This window comes from Aythya marila (genome assembly GCF_965140915.1).
Source record: "Aythya marila genome assembly, chromosome: 8".
In the NCBI taxonomy this organism is placed as follows: Eukaryota; Metazoa; Chordata; class Aves; order Anseriformes; family Anatidae; genus Aythya; species Aythya marila.
The window spans coordinates 32,471,714-32,488,286 of NC_139049.1; the positions used below are offsets into that span (position 1 = coordinate 32,471,714).

General features: G+C 39.2%; 2 protein-coding genes across 3 annotated transcripts in view; both read left to right on the top strand.

Moving 5' to 3' along the window:
• Positions 1-3,164: 3,164 nt before the first annotated feature.
• Positions 3,165-9,107, top strand: FPGT (fucose-1-phosphate guanylyltransferase; the record flags this gene model as incomplete). Its single annotated transcript, XM_082766554.1, has 4 exons — positions 3,165-3,363; positions 3,492-3,659; positions 4,933-5,025; positions 5,732-9,107. The coding sequence occupies 4 exons, from the start codon at positions 3,165-3,167 to the stop codon at positions 7,183-7,185; spliced, it is 1,914 nt and encodes a 637-aa protein (XP_082622680.1). The 3' UTR covers positions 7,186-9,107.
• Positions 9,108-14,670: 5,563 nt separating this feature from the next.
• TNNI3K (TNNI3 interacting kinase) overlaps positions 14,671-16,573 on the top strand; it is a 58,884-nt gene continuing 56,981 nt past the window's right edge. For both annotated transcript variants that reach the window (XM_082765960.1, XM_082765961.1), the window contains exons 1-2: positions 14,671-14,770; positions 15,376-15,484. In XM_082765960.1, coding sequence (XP_082622086.1) covers positions 14,731-14,770; positions 15,376-15,484 — 149 coding nt within the window. In that variant the 5' untranslated portion in view covers positions 14,671-14,730. The remainder of the gene's footprint in view (positions 14,771-15,375; positions 15,485-16,573) is intronic.

The following is a 16,573-nucleotide window of genomic DNA, read 5'->3' on the forward strand; positions in this document are numbered from 1 at the left end:
GCTCGAATTTATCACCTTATAGAAACACAAAAACCTGGGAAGAGATGAGAAAAAGTAAAGACTGGCTCCAAGACAGTCAATATGTTCCCAAATTCCAGCCTGTTCCACAACTGGTGAAGCCCTATACAGCCAGGATAAGCATACAGCAGCATGGTGAGGTATTTCATAGAGCATTTTATCATACCACTGTATTTCTAATTCCCATGTGTCAGCGGTGTTAGTGTCCATTAAAACACTGACTGTATTGCCAGAAGGCCATCAAGAGGCTATGGCTCTGGTGTTCCCAATAACTCTGCTGTTCCTACTACTACGGATATGAAGTTTTACACTGCAGGATTTTAGCTTTTTTTTTTTTTTTCTTTTTTCTTTCTTTCTTTTTTTTTTTTTTTTTTTTTTTTTTTTCCAAGCTGGTCTACTTGTCCATACGTGATAAAAAAAAAATAAAATTACTTTATTTCAGCTGCAAATAAAGGCTGGGAGAATGGGCCAAGTTTCTGCACTATTGGGTATCTGTCTTATAGCAAGGAAGGACTAGATAAGACAACAATTCAATGCAGTCAATGACTGTTCAATTCACTTCTACAGAGACATTTGTTTGCACAGGGTTTAAAAATTCTCAGAGCAATGTCCAATATTGCATACAGAAGAAATGAAATGCTGGAAAAATTATTTTGGTGCTTTAAACTGTGCAAAAGACAAGTGAGTGAAATAATAGCTTTATCTGGGGTGGAAGCTGGGCCATATGTAAATTCAACTAGATCTCACCTTCTTTTAGCCATTTTTGATTGTCAAAAATAGGAATTTCTAGTATCTTACAGCTTAGCGAAACACCAATACATAATTTCAGCTGTCTTCCACAATTCTCTTGTATTTTTTTCGGCTTCTCTGTCTTCTTCATGTATTGCCAAAATTATAGTCAAGCTTAATTCACCTTACAGCAGAATATATTTGTGAACAGTGAAGTGTAACAGTTGTTTCGATAACACTTACAACTCTCATCCTCATCTGAAAAACATCTGCAGATATAATAAATAGGCATATTTAAATATTCACAATAATAAATAATTTGAGACCTTACTGCTTTTTATTCCCACCTGTATACTGACCTTTCAGACAGACTGAACATCACCTTTCTCTTAGTAAATAAAGCGAGATTTATTATGACATCTGCAAGATTTATTATGGCATCTGCTACTGTCCTGGAATAACCTAAATTCTCATGTGAGGAATAAACAGTAAGCTCAATTCTTCACTTGGAGGCTTTCCAGTATAACAGCTCTAAAAATATATATTCCAGTTGTTTGCGAAAATATTTCAGTTATACATACTGCCAACCATTAGTCTGTTCAAACAAACAAATAAAAAAGGAGCTAAAAAAGATGCTTCTACAGATGATCGACTAGCCGTATGTGTTGCCATTTGATGGTTCATCTATTCATTTCTTCATTCCCGTTATTCATTTAGTCATTTTCCGTAAGTAACTGAATATCAGGAAGGATTCCTCAGCAGGTCAGATCTCTGCCTTCACATCGTGCCTCGTAGTGGGTCTGCACTGCCTGGATCTCCTATGAGAAACTCAGGGTGAGGCGAGCCTTTCCCTCTGGGGCAGCTCCTGAACATGTATGGCAGCCCCTGCTCTGCCATACACTCCTGGCACTACAGCGCTGTTGCTTTGCAACACTGGAGACACATTCAGGATTCATTAAACTAGATCCTGTTCTCACCACATCCCCCCTGCAACTGTGTGTCCTGGGAGCTTCTCACAAAAAAAAAAAAAAAAAAAAAAAAAAAAAAACTTCCACAGCAGTCTGAACACTGCCACCCTTGCTGAGATCCAAGCCCTGTTCTACCTTCCCTGGACAGGAACTTCCTGCCAACACTAACTGTTTAAGTAAAAATACTGTTGTGCTACCAACATATTTTATTTGACATATTGCATTCCAGAGGGTAATACAAAGTAATTTGCTCTTGGCACATTTTCTCACCACTTACATTTCATTTGCTCCACCAAATGTTCATACACACATACAATGAGTTGTGTGTTAATCCATCATCTCCACTCCACACAGGGACTGCAGACTAGGCTGTATCTAAGGTTGTTTACACCAGAAACTGAAGAACAAGGGAGGGCTAGCATTATCAGACAGGAGGTGAGATATTCAGCAAGTCAACAAAGTGTTTTCTGCTATTTGTGAAGACACTTTTCATAGAGAAATGCAACGTGGGGATTTAAACTTAAGTTAAAATATCGGTGTAAACAGTTTTGCTATTACAAAATCTCTCCTGGGATTCTTTACTATGCACAGTGAATTATAGAATCATATAATGGTTTGGGTTGAAAGGAACCTTAAAGCTACCCAAATCCCATCCAGCCTGGCCTTAGGCACTGTCAGGAATGAGGCATCCACAGCTTCTCTGGGCAGCCTGGGCCTCGCTACCCTCGTAGTACAGAATTTGTTTCTAATGTCTAATTAATCTAAGTCTACCCTCTTTCGTTTTAAAACTTTTATCCCTTGTCCTATCACTACACCCCAAGTCCTGTCCTTCCCAGCTTTCCCGTAGCCCCTTTTGGGGATGGGAAGGTGACTATAACATTTCCCTGGAGCCTTCTCTTCTCCAGGCCGAAAAGCTCCTGCTCTCTCAGCCTGTTTTCCTAGGAAAGATGCTCCAGCCCTTTTTGGCCCTCCTCTGGACAGTCAGTCCTTCATTTCAGGGGACAAATACGGTATAGATGAAAAACGAGTATTTCCTGGAATCGATTATGAGATTAACAGATCCTAAACTATTACTAGTTAAAGTATGAATAAGCATTAATCTGAAATAAGTACAAAAAGAATGATTACCATGACTACTTGGATTCAGTAACAGACTTTGATTATTTTAGCGAGTGCAAACAGGTATTTTAGGAAGTCTTGATAAAGATCGGAAGCTAGAACAAAAATGCATGACACGCATCACATGAAGTCCCAAACTGAAAGAGCAGTGAAGTATTTATTCATTTAATCTTCTGCCAGCAGTCTGCAGACATAGAAGAACTATGGATTTTTGGCAACCTTTTTTTATTAGAAAAATAAAAAACCCTTAATTCTTGTAAGTAGCTGCTTTTCAGGACGTCCTGCAGTGCTTCGGGAGCTACTTTTACGGTAGGATTTACACGCGGTGAGATGTCAGGCGGTCCGGCCCAGCGGCCCAGCACCAGCGCTGCCCGCGGCCGACGCCGGGCCGCTCCCATCCCGGCTCTTCCGCCTAGGCCGCAGCGGCGGCGGGCGGGGCGCGGCAGCATGGCGGCGGCGGCGGGCGAGCGGAGCGCGGCGCGGCGGGAGGCCACGGGGCGGCGGCTGGCGCGGTTCGCCGCGCTCCGAGGTGGGGCGGGCGGGGGGGCCGGGCCGGGGGCCGCGGGGGTGGGCAGCGCTTGGGGCCCTGGGCGGCGGGAGGCGGGCCCGGCCGCGGCCGCGGCGCTGCCCCTGAGGGGAGTCGCGCTCCTTGGGCAGGCAGAGCCGTGCGGCACGGCGAGTTCTGGGACCTCGTGGCCATCACCGCCGCCGACGCGGAGCAGGAGCGGGCGTTCCGGCGGCAGCTGGCCGCAAAGCTGGCGAGAGGGGAGCTGCCCCGCGGCGTGCGGTACCACGTCTTCGCGGATCCACCGGGACCCAAGATCGGTGCGCATCTCACGGCCGGCGGTCTCGGCGGGGAGCGGGGTTTGTCGGGCGGCCCGGGGGCGGGAGGGTGGCCCCGGCTGCGGAGGCACGGAGGGGCCCGTGGGCTCTGTCCCACCGAGCACGGGGCTGCCCGGACGCTGCTTCCTGCAGGTGTTGCTGCGTGAGTTGGGCTCGCTCAGTGCCCTCCGTGTGCATTCCGTTTTCTGCCTCCTCTAACCTGTGCTAATACAATTATGATCGCTTGCAGTCAGGCAGAAATCGGCATTGTGTTTAAGTGCTTTGACCGCTGTCTCTTGTAGTGGAAGGGCTCCAAAATCTGCTAAAACGTGAAGTATTATTCGGAATACAAATGTAGGTTCCACATCATCACATAGTATGTTATTTTGATTCACGTGCGCAGCTGCCAACATCACGGGTTTGGTGTTTTTTGGACTGTCTGTAAGTATATCTTGGCAATTAAAATTTCCATGGTGGTAACTGGGACTCTGTCACGTTGGTTTTGAGTGAGTATGTGTTGATGATACCGTAGGGCACTCTTCTACATATAGAAAACAGAATGTCACTAACTCATGGTGTTTTTTTGTTTGGTTGTTAATTTTAATAAATCTCAGTAGTATATCAGCAGTATAAAATAGTAGGTAAGGATTCGTTTTCAGCAATCCAGCTGTTTTAAGTTGTAGAAGCACCAAAAAAAAATACCAAACAATTATACTTTTCCCTCATTTCCTTATTGCAAATGTCAAAAGTACTTTGGAAAGCTTGCATCAACTCACTCGTGAGTTTTTGTGTGACGTGTTTCATGCTCGAGCCAATTTTTTCGGTGAAGTTATGGCCTACAGGAATGATGAAACACTTCAAATGCTGAGGTTATTCAGAGAAGGAATAGGAGGAAAAAGCACGTCTTTTCACAAGACCTGCCTGTTCGAGGTGCCCTTCACTTTGAGTGCAGAGTTTCCTGAGTGAGTGTCCATCATCTTTGTATGATTCTATCAACTGTGGTGCAGTAGAAAGACTGTGCTGTCAGAACTGGTTGAGGAAATTTCAGATGGATATCTGTGCATCCATTTACAGTTTGTTAAAAAAATTATCTCTGCAGTCACAAGGACTTTTAAAAAACAAATGACAGCTTATTTTCTACAGCAGAATGAATCAACATTTAAAAAACAATACCTGATCACCCTACCACAGCACCAGATCCCAGGATGCTTCATGTGTCAGTTACATTTTTTATTGGTGTTCTTTTCAGCCGGTAATAAAATATTTCTTCCTTTAGGAAATGGTGGATCAACACTTCATGTTCTCCAGTGCTTAGAGAATCTCTATGGTGATAAATGGACTTCTTTCATTGTGCTGCTAATTCATTCTGGTAAATACTGTTTGTCATTTCACATTTTAAAATCATACCTTTTTTTTTTTTTTTCCTAAATATGTTGGAAGGTAAGTAATAAGAGTTCTGAAATATAGTTCCCTTAGAAAAATAATCCCAAACATCGCTGATCCAATGTTTGAATTTCAGGTGAAATTTCTGGAGGTGTTGTTTTTTAAGCATTTGTTTTCAACACTTAAGTTGTTCAGTCAGTCAGTGGAGAAGAAAATGTAATTCAAAGTATCTAAATTAATCTTCTGCCTTGACATGTGAGTTTAAGCAGTCTGGTCTGCCCAGCGGAATCCTCATAAATACGTACGGAATGAATACTTATAGATTTAAAATTGCTTTGAGGCATTTTTTCATTCTTCTTATTTTCAAGCAAAGAGCAGGAGTCATTTGATTTCATCACTTTAGTTAATAGACACATGGTTCAGATTCCAGCTCTGAAGCAAAGTAAAGGTACTGAAGTCAACCACTGTTTAAGTAAAAGCTACTTAAGGCACACTAATTTTTAGACATAAGGTCAGATCTGCATTGAGAAATGTTTAAGAATAAGGATGATTTTTTTAAAAATCTGACATTTTCTAAGGAATACATAGTATATGATCAAGCTATGTAGCTGTATAGGTTTTGTTTATGCTTGTTTACACTTTCTTAAGAACTGTATATATACTTTGTAATTACAAATGTCTTTTTTTTCCAGGTGGTTATAGTCAACGTTTACCAAATGCAAGTGCACTGGGGAAGATTTTCACAGCTTTGCCTCTTGGTGATCCTGTTTACCAGATGTTGGAGCTTAAGCTTGCTATGTACATTGATTTTCCCAGTCACATGAAACCAGGAATTCTCATTACTTGTTCAGATGACATAGAACTTTACAGCACTGGCGTTGCAGAAACAATCACATTCGATAAACCTGGATTTACCGCTTTAGCTCACCCTTCAGATTTGACAATTGGGACCACTCATGGAGTGTTTGTTTTAGATCCATCCAGTTTTTCAGGAAAAGGAGGACTTGAATACACATCTTGCCATCATTTCCTACACAAGCCTGATATTGAGACAATGCGCCAGTGTGGTGCGGTACGTGTAAGAAGAAAAAATTGTTCTCAGCCATGTTCCTCTGGAGACCACAGTGACTCAGAAATGGACTCAGAGTGTGTGTATACAGACAGTATATTTTACATGGATCATAGCATTGCAAAACAATTATTGGTATTTTATAAGCAGATGGATACTCTTTGCTGTGAAATAGATGCATATGGTGACTTCCTTCAGGCCCTGGGACCTGGAGCTACTCAAGATTACACAAAAAATACAAGTAACATCACAAAAGAGGAGTCGCAGTTAGTAGAAGTACGGCAGAAGCTATATTCTATTCTGAAAGGAACTCCACTTAATGTTATAGTCTTAAACAACTCTAAGTTTTATCACATTGGAACTACTCAGGAGTACTTGTTTCATTTTACATCTGATAGCAAACTGAAATTTGAGCTTGATTTACTGTCTAAGGCCTTTAGCATCTTTTCAGACAAAGCTGAGACCTTGGATAGATCAGCAAGTATCATTCAAAGCATACTTGAGCCTGGGTGCCTTATAGGACCTGGATCCGTTATTGAATACTCTAGAATTGGACCTGAAGTCTTAGTAGGGAAGAACTGCATTATTAGTGGATCCTATATAAACTTGAGAGTAGACATACCTTCAAACTGTTTCCTGTGTTCATTGAGTATAAAAATTGATGATCAAGTAAAGTATGCAAGTATGGTATTTAGTGTAGAAGATGACTTGAAAAAGGGTGTGAAATTGCTTTCAGATATATATTCACTACAATTTTTTGGAGTCAGCTTACTAGAATGCTTGGACCTCTGGGGTGTGCAGGTTTCAAACCAGCTCTTCTCCAGTGATAATACACAGTTTGGGTTGTGGACTGCTAGGATTTTTCCTGTTTGTTCTAGTTTAAGTGAATCAGTTAGAATGTCATTAAACATGTTACATTCTGTGCAGCACAAGTCAGCTTTTAAATTGCATGGTTTTAAGCTGCTATCTGTTGAAGAAATGCTCTCCTGCAAAGATGTAGAAGATATGTTGAAATTCAGGAATCAAATTTATGATGAAATCTGTCTACAAAGACAAAAAGAGAAATCTGATTTGTAGAAGGATTGGTACTTGGAAGAAATTTCCCGTCTTTCATTGTGGATAATGTGTTACTTCCCAGATTGTAATAATCATAAGGAAAAAGTACACAGATCTCATTGGCTCTAGCAGCATGGTATAGTTTAGCAGTAATTTATGTTTCTCCCTGTTTGTACTGCCTTTTTACAATAGTGTTTCAAATCAGTGTAGGTAAATTGATTTTTTTTTTAATCGGGACATCCTATCGAAGCATTAATGATTTTTTTCTTTTTTTTTTTAATGTTGTAATTTTTTGTACTTACTGTTTTTCATCAGAGAAAAAGTATTTGCATGAGAAATCAACCTTTCCCTTATGAGTAATAACACTGGGGTTAATACCTGCCATCAAGACATGTCAATTTTTTGTAGAAACATAGAATATCCACAGTTGGAAGGGACCTGCAACGATCTTAGGGTCTACATATGTCCAAGAGCATTGTCTAAACACTTGAACTCCAGCAAGCTTGGTGCCATGGCTGCTTTCCTGGGGTGGGGATTGCTGTTTAATTATTTGGGAGGTGTTAGATTGAGTGGGCAGCTATCAACTTTTTGTTATCCACAGAGATACTGATACATGTCACGGGCAAATTTGCATTTCTGTAAATGAACTGTCATAGTCCTTGGAATGATACTTAATCCTTATGCAGACCAGTGGACTAAACAGAGAGATGAAGTATTTTGAGTGGTACCACAATGCACATCTTTGGGGAAACAGATAATATTACCTACCCTGTAATAAAGGTAAACAGAAATCTTCTGTTTTCTATTGCTCCATCTAGCTCCATATTCTGTTTTAGGTTGTGGCACCACAAAAATGCTATTCACAGAGAGCATACAAGCCTATGTATTCATTCATATTATTTTCAACAGTTCATTACATAAGTAATCAGTCCATGCATTTGTAATACTAGGTGAAAAAAGGTTTGCACAAAGTTTATATTCAGATAAATCATTTATTTTTAGTATGTCTTCTGTAATGACTGCTTTTTTATTTTTTCCATTTCACATTATTAAGAACATGTTGTGTATTCTGTAACCATAATTTGACAGCAACATAATGCATCTTTTTCTCTTGCATTTATCAGTGGGTTTTCATGTTTCATTTCATGCTGTATAGTCTCCTTTTTAATGGAAAAAGAAATTGATCCTTAATTCTCTCAAAGTCAGGATTCAATTTAGCTTCTCTTTTTTGAGCCACATTGGTGGTTTTACCTTGCTGGGCAGCTGAATTCCACCATAACCACACCCTCACTCCCCCTCCTCAGAACAAGTGGAGAAGAAAGTATTCCAGAAAGAAAAAAAAATAAAAATAAAAAATAAAAAAGAGAAGAAAAAACTCACAGGTTGAAATAAGAATAATTTAATAAAGGGGCAGGGAACAGGGAAAAAAAAAAAGCCTCACAAAAGCAGAGAGGAAAAAAAATTATTCTCTGCTTCCCATCAACAAGCAATGTTCAGCCATGTCCCAGGAAGCAGGGCCTCAAAAGGTGTAGTGGTTGTTTGGGAGGACAGTTGTCTTCACAATGGGAGCCTCCCCTCTCCCCCCCCCCTTTCCCACATCTTATTGAGTGTGACACTACCTGGCATGGAATATCCCTTCGGCGGGTTTAGGTCAGCTGCCCTGGTGATGTCCCCACCCCACCTGCCCACCCCCAGCCTGCTGGTGGTGTGGGGGAGTGGGGGTGGTTTGGAGGGAGTCTTGATGCTGTGCCAGCACTGCTCAGCGACACACACAATGCTGGTGTGATACCAGTGCTGTTCCAGCTCCAGGTGCCAAGTACGGCACTGTATGGGCTGCTGCAGGGAAAGTTAACTCCATCCCAGCCAGGGATGTACAGGCATTCTGGAGGTTAGCTCTGTTTGCTTTACTGAACTAGTCTGATTTCTGGGGACTCCATCTTCAGTGTGCTGTCAGAGAGAGGACACCTATTCGACTTGTCGGTTCTGTTGCTACTTGGAGTGTGAGATTCTTTTTGTTATCCAAAACATTCCCAGAAACTAACTGCTACTGTTATTTTATCATTCCAGGTTCCCTATCACTTCGGGATACCTGAAATTCTCTCAGCATACCTATGTGTAACAGCTGCATAATAACTAACAATACACTGCAGCAGATCCTTTTCAGAGGTCTGGCATTGAGCTTTGGTTTTGGTCAGTTCTTCTTATATCCATATGTATCCTGTTAACACTTCGGGTTTCTCCTAGAGAATAATGTTGTTTTCAGTTCTCTTTCCACATTTTGCAACCCATTGAAAATTTCTCTCTTAAAACTGCAAGTTCTATTTATGAACAATTTGAGTGCTCTGATGTTTCTAAGCACTTGTAAAGCTGATAATTTAATCACATTAGCAAAATATCCTGTGTTGAGTTGCTTCAGAAGGAAGAAGAGGTTTGGATTATAATCAAAGGGGAAAATATGCCAAATCAGGTAGTAATTTGGCCTGCTTTTCGAAGTCACTCTTATTTTAATGCTCAGTATTGTAAAGAAGGACAAATATTATCTGATTTCTTTTTATAAAGCTTCCCGTAACTTCATTATAACAGTGTTTATCTCCCTGCTGACTGAACTCCCTAATGGCATCTTTCTTATGCCATCTACAAGGTAGTAAGTACCATGTATTGATTTCATTGCTGAAAGCAACCAGGGTATAAATGGAAAATGGATTTGCTTCTGACACATAAGTAATGGGGAAAAAAGTTACAATAAAAGTATACTCACTAAACAGTTTTGCATAGTATTGGGGTAGATATGATGAAATGCAGCTGCTGTGGTCTTATAGGCAGTGTTCCTTCCCAGCAAACACAAATAAGGAAGGAGAGGAGAACTGGCTAAAGTCTTATACTGTCATGGTTGGCACCTGGGTCAACAAGCTGCCTCTGTCAGTCCACCAAGTGCACAAGGAAAAGAAGGAGGTGTTGGAGTATTTATCTCTCAGAATTCCTTTCTCGGAGTGCTTCTGACCTTCCCTGAACCACTCAGATGTGCTGGACCAGCTGCAGGCCAGAAAAGTAAGAAATGACTGCCTCTACTCACAGTCTGCACAAAATGTTATCCTCTGAGACATGCTAGCTAATGCTGTTATAATTGAATAAGCATATATTTGACCTTCCAGGTAAGAAACATTTCTCTGCATTAAGTCTTTATGCCATTCCACACTTTCCTTCTGCAATAAATATTCTTATCTAAAATTGTCAAAGGACACACAGTGAAATTTAACAGTAAGATAATTGTTCTCAGAGAGTTTGTGAAGTCTCCTTCTCTGGAAATATTCAAAACCCGCCTGGATGCCATCATGCTCAATGTGCTCTAGGTTATCATGTTCAGCAGAGGGGTTGGACTAGATGATCTTCAGAGGTCCCTTCCAACCTTGGCCATTCTGTGATTCTGTAATTCAGGGATTGCTGGTTTCTAATACCAGATTCAGAAAATGACTTACTGTGGAATCCTGGCTTACAATTTTCCTCCAGTCTGATTAATAAAGGATACAATACTGAAAATGACAGGTAAAACTTTATAAGAACCGGAGGCATCTATTGAAACCTGGAGTTCAATTTTGAGGAAAGCTTGTTGAGTTCCCTAGCTGGATGCAGAATTTCTGTGGGCCTCTAGATCACCACCTGTCTTCATCTATCCTGAAGAACAACTGAGGCTGGATGAATGTTTAATCATTTTACTCGTCAGCTTTCTTTATTCAATTAGTTTTGCTCTGTTGTGCAATAATAGGCCTCATAATGAACATCATCTTAATGATTTCCCTGTCTGCATGCTATAATCGACAGAGATTTAGCCATACTGTATTTATTATATTATGAAATTTGAGAGAAGGGGATTATTTCAGTAAGCTTTTAGGCAGGAAATTGAAATCAGAGCAATTGGGCGCTTAAAAAAGAACACAAGGGAAGGCAACTTTTGGGGAACTGAGTTAAGAAAGAAAGTTCCATCATTTGGATCTCAAAAGAAATGTGCTTAACTTGGACAAGGAGTTAGTGCTGCTCAGCATTTCCAGCTTCATGTTCCTAAATCGCTGATATAATAGATTCATTTTCTCCTCTCTGCGCATGTGGAAGATTAATCCCTGTGCAAATGCCACTGTAGTATTGTGATAACAAAAATAGCAGTACTAGTCTTCTGTACACTTCTTTTAATCCACTGTCACATGGAAGCTGTTGTAAAACACCCATTTCATTATGTGGACTATAGAGCTCCTTCTGCTTTATTTTTGTAATAACATGTTTTATTTTAATGTCCATTTCATTTTCTGTGACATCTGAATGTTACCAAAATTACATGGAAGTGTACAGGAGCAGCTTACAGCCTCTTTAAGTAAATAATAGATATGAATATGTTCTAATTAATTTGAAATAACGATAATTTCAAAAGACTTCATCCTGCAGTGCCTCCCTAAGAAGGACACTTAAACCCAGAAATGGAAAAAGAATTTTGCACATAGTACCCTGTGAGATTGGACATGACAGCTGCACATTCCAAACATACAGGCAAAATGAAATAAAACCTCTAAAAAACAATCAAATGAATTTGTACACCTGAATACTCTGTAAATATTACATTTGAATACAATAAAAAAAAAAATTGCTTTTGACATATTAGTGCTACTTGTATACATGTTAATTATACATGTTAATTGCCTAACACAATAGTAGATGTAGTTACTCCTTTTTTGGTTGTTTGCAAATAGTTAACAGGTTCTGCATTTTTTAATTTTTCTTTTTACCCAGATATTCAATTATTCTGCAACTGGTTGTCAGGGACAATGATGTGAGTGTTTCAAGAATTCACCAGTTAATTGTTTTCAGAAGTGTAATACGGATGAACTAAACGGTTTTGTTGACTCCACTGCCTCACCGCATTATCCTCCCTTGCTGTAGTTTCCAGTCAAAAGCTGATCTTCCCTGAGCATCCATATGAGTTACTCTCAACCAGTGTCTCTATGAATGAGCATTCACGTACTCACATTTGCAAACAGTGAATAAAAGTATAGTATAGAAGCTGATGATTATTTTTTTCCCTAACTTCCTGATGTAGAAAGAATTAGAGAACAAATACTATGCCTGTTATTTGCATCTTTCAAAGCCAATAATTTTACATCTGTCTCATGGAATTTAAATGCTATTACTTTACAATGCTGTTGTAGTGTAATGCATTTTCTGCTCTTCAACCCATGGCTTCTTACCTCACCTCCCACCTCACCTTTATGCTTCTGGCTTTGCTTCACTTTGCCTTGCCTTGCATTTAGCTGCTGTTAAAAGCCTTTTCCCTCTAAGCAGTGGCCCATCAGCTGCAGGCCTGCAGACAGCAGTGCTGTGCATGGCGCTGACAGCAGCCCTGGGATGTCCCCCATGGGCAGCACGAGCTGCAGCACCAGAGCCAGCCAACAAAGGGGGATCCCTGGGCCAAGGAGCTGCCATGGACCTGTTTCAGACTATCCTATGATTTCTACCTGAGCTGACAAATTTCCAGTTATTTGACAATCTAAGGCAAAATTCCTTGAGATTGAAAGTGTCCTGCATGAATGAATCACAAAATGCTCAGAAACCTCCATTAATGTAAAAAGAAAAAAAGTTTGTCACTGAGTTCCTTAATCCAGACCATGGAAATAGATGTGTGCTGGGGTGTCCTGGCAGGCCTTTTTACCATAGCACACTAACAGGTAGGGGAGGTGGCCAAAAACTTGTCTTGGGCTGCACAGCCATGGCTGCCTTTCAGAAATTTGAAGAAAAACAAACATCACTAAGCTAATAAAAGCAGTGGGAGAGCAGACACCCTTTGCTGTGCTGTATTTACAGCTCTTCTGGTTGCTTGGCAACCGGATGAGGAGTATCAGTTAAGAGGCTGGTGCCTTTTTGCAAATATTTGGTTGCATATCACAGGGCATATTGTCAAAACAGTTCAAAGTCTTCTGAAATATATCCATGGTTTTATGTGTAAATCAGTGCAAATAAATGGATGAGCTCGTGATGTGTCAGGAACTATCACAGAAGTGCAAGTTTGTTTATAGAGGGATGCAGCAAGTTGAAGATTTTATGTATGTGTATTATATTTACATATCTTCTTGCCTGAAATCCTTAACAGAAAACTAAACAGAATAGTTGCCAAGGTCAATCAACAGACTTTAAACATATATATGCATATATATATACGTACATATATCAACATACACATACATAATACATTTTAAAAAGCAATAAAAGAAGGAAAAGAGACAGATACAGAAAACAGCATAAATCCTAAAATGGGCTGGGAAAATGAGTTTAAAGTGGTTCCATTTAATAGGAAACATAGGTAAATGGATATGAAGGGGATAAACAACAGATGAGCACACCTGAACTAACCAGATTACCAAGGAGATTCAGTTTATGTGAGTGAAAAGCAATTCTATTTTGTAATTAATCAGTCTTCTTTTTGGGTTCTTAAGAGGAAGAATCACATGTGCACACAGTCTAGATTCATTGTGTCACGGTTTGTTTGTGTTTGTGTTGAGCTCTGTTCACTGTTCAACCTAGCTGGATCATGTTTTTTCCTATATTTTTGTGACATTGTGTGCAAACTAATATACTAACAAACAGGACAAATTAGATTGAGCACAGCATTTATTTATGTACTTATATAGATCCTGGCCCTCAGCTGCCTTGTCCATGGTCTACTTGGAATGTGAGGAAAGCAGCTCAGATACCTCCTCCTCCATTTCTGGGGAAATACTATCTGGAGCAGGAACCGCAGCACAACAAACTCAGGAGTCTCCTTCATTCTTAGTAAGTCTGAAAGAGGTACCAGCCTAGTTTTCTCCAGACTAAGTCTTTCATTAGCAGTCTGATGGACATGTTAGCCTGTAGAGTTGATGCTGCCTGTGGTTGTGAAGGGGCTGGAACTCTGTGGTGGTTCTTTACATAAGGACAGAAGAATGCCAAGTAAACATACTGAATTCCTGACAGCAAACTCATTTTGTAGTTTAATTCAGTGAGACTTTCTTGGCATAGCAACATGTACAAATATTACTTAAGTGCAAGAAGTCAGTACTCTCTGATATGATACAATTTACACTTCATGACTATAATACCCAGAAGTTCCAAAGCCATTCTGTATGTTACAATACATTTTAATGTTAAGAGTTGAGATCATCTCTAGCCTCTTTAAACTACGCATGCCTTGGGGATCCTGAAAGTATGCTTGGGAGTCAGCTTCATAAATTCCTTTTTCCGTACAAAACTGGGAGCAAATCACCTCCTTCCCACCAGTTTTAGGTATTCGACAGATGGACACAAATATTTCTGTTGAAACAGACAGTAGATATTTAAACAAGCTGATTAGGTACCTTTATTATTTTTTTTTACACTTGACAGCACACACTGCTTTGCTCTGTGTCATTGTTGCATGACATTCCATTTGGCGCAGGGTTTATTTTTAGCCAGAGACTATCAAAGTATTTTTCAGTGGGACTGTCACTGCTCTTGAACAAGGAATCGTATTACTGCAAGACTTTGCTGAAACAAAGAAGATACATTGAACAAATGGGAAATTATAAATCTAGACCAACCCAAACTTGTACTGGTAATTAATGTTGGCTTTTTTAAATACAATATACCATACCTCCATCTACAAGAAACAAATCATATTTGATTAAATAACTCATTGCTAATTTACTCTTGAGTTCACGGATAAGGTGTTATATTGTTAGTTTACACTGAATAATCCAAATCGTATATGCAGTCTGTAAAAGTCTTTGTGCTATCATGTAAGATCATATTAGCTTAATTTATTGTATTGATTTAACTCATAATTCATTAGAAAAACCTTAAAACTTTGGTCTTTCTATGCTGTGTGTGTGTGCTAAGATTTAGGTAATAAGAATTGAAAAATGCAACCTATGGTTAAAGTTTTCTTTTGTACAAATTAAAAATATTTCTGATAAGGGTTCATATGTATTAGTTGTCTATGAAATCGGTCTATATGTATCTATGTGGGTTGTAGCAAGAATGATTTAATGGCTGTCACATTGTAATTAAACTTTCTTACTTCAATAGAAAAATATATGAAATAGTGTACAATTGTGTGTTTAAAATTTAGTGTTTTGGTTAGTGGTACATTCAGATTTCAGTTCCTGGTTTTTGTATGTTTTGAAGATTTCACGAGTCGGTCTTTTTTGTTGTTGCTAGATGAATGGAAGAAGAAAGTTAGTGAATCATATGCTATAATCATAGAACGATTAGAAGATGACCTGCAAATCAAAGAAAAGGAACTGGCAGAACTGAAGCATGTTTTTAGGTAAAATATTCAGGAAACCTGCTTATGAATGCCTTTCAGATGAGTATTTGCTATTAAACAATATTTTGAGGTTCATGTGTTTTCTTATGGAAGGAGCCTGTTCTTTAGTGTATTTCTTGGAATATGTCCTTACAGTTGTGGGTAAAAGTCTCAGGACAGTACCAGAACTAGTGGCTGTTAATTACTAAATCAACATTTTGTAGCAAACATCTATATGGTTTTGTAAACAAATTAGGTTTAATGGTATGTCTAATTTTATTATGTACTTTAAGTTTTGTTGTGTGTTTCTTTAGTCAGGAACAGGAATTAAGTAAAAAATCTTAAACACTTAAGCAAATTGTCTTCCAGAAGTGAATTTCAAATTTATAACTGCAGTCACTTTCTCAGGACATCACATGCTAATAACCGTGTTTACCCAACAAAGTAACATACCTACATGTTCATCACCTGAAAAGCTCAAATAGAGAAAACACCCATCCCATTGACTATGAATAAGTTAATTTAAGAAAATTATCTGGTAAATAATTTCAGATATCAAAGCAACTTGAAAAAATAGAGGATTCTAATCAGAATACATCACAAACTCAAAATAAATAAATAAATAAATAGATAAGGTGATGCAAATTATGCATCTTGGTCAATTTCAGCTAGAATAACTGTCACTGTTTGAGCTTGTTAATTGAAGGAAGTCATTGGGCTTGATTTTGTTATATGCTGACGATTTTGGCTGTGATCCGGTAAGATACTTCAGCACTTCCCTAATTTTAAGCCTGTTTAGTAGTAATTATCTTCACAAACTGTAGCCAGAGTACTCATTATTTTAGAAAAGCAAAACAGTTGCGATACACTCAAAATTGAGATACACCATATAGAGATATAGCATATAGGTGAAAGTGCTTGATTCCTGTATTAGATAAAAGAAACAAGAAACAGCAATTTCAAGGCTAGTAGATCCGTTGCAGCAGAGTTTCTCAGTCCATCTTGCCAACTGAAGCAAATCTCTTTAAGATATCAGCCAAACTCTTCTTCTTAGATAAAGAGCACTGCTCAGAGAAATGGTGGACACTGGTTATGTTGTACTGACAAGGC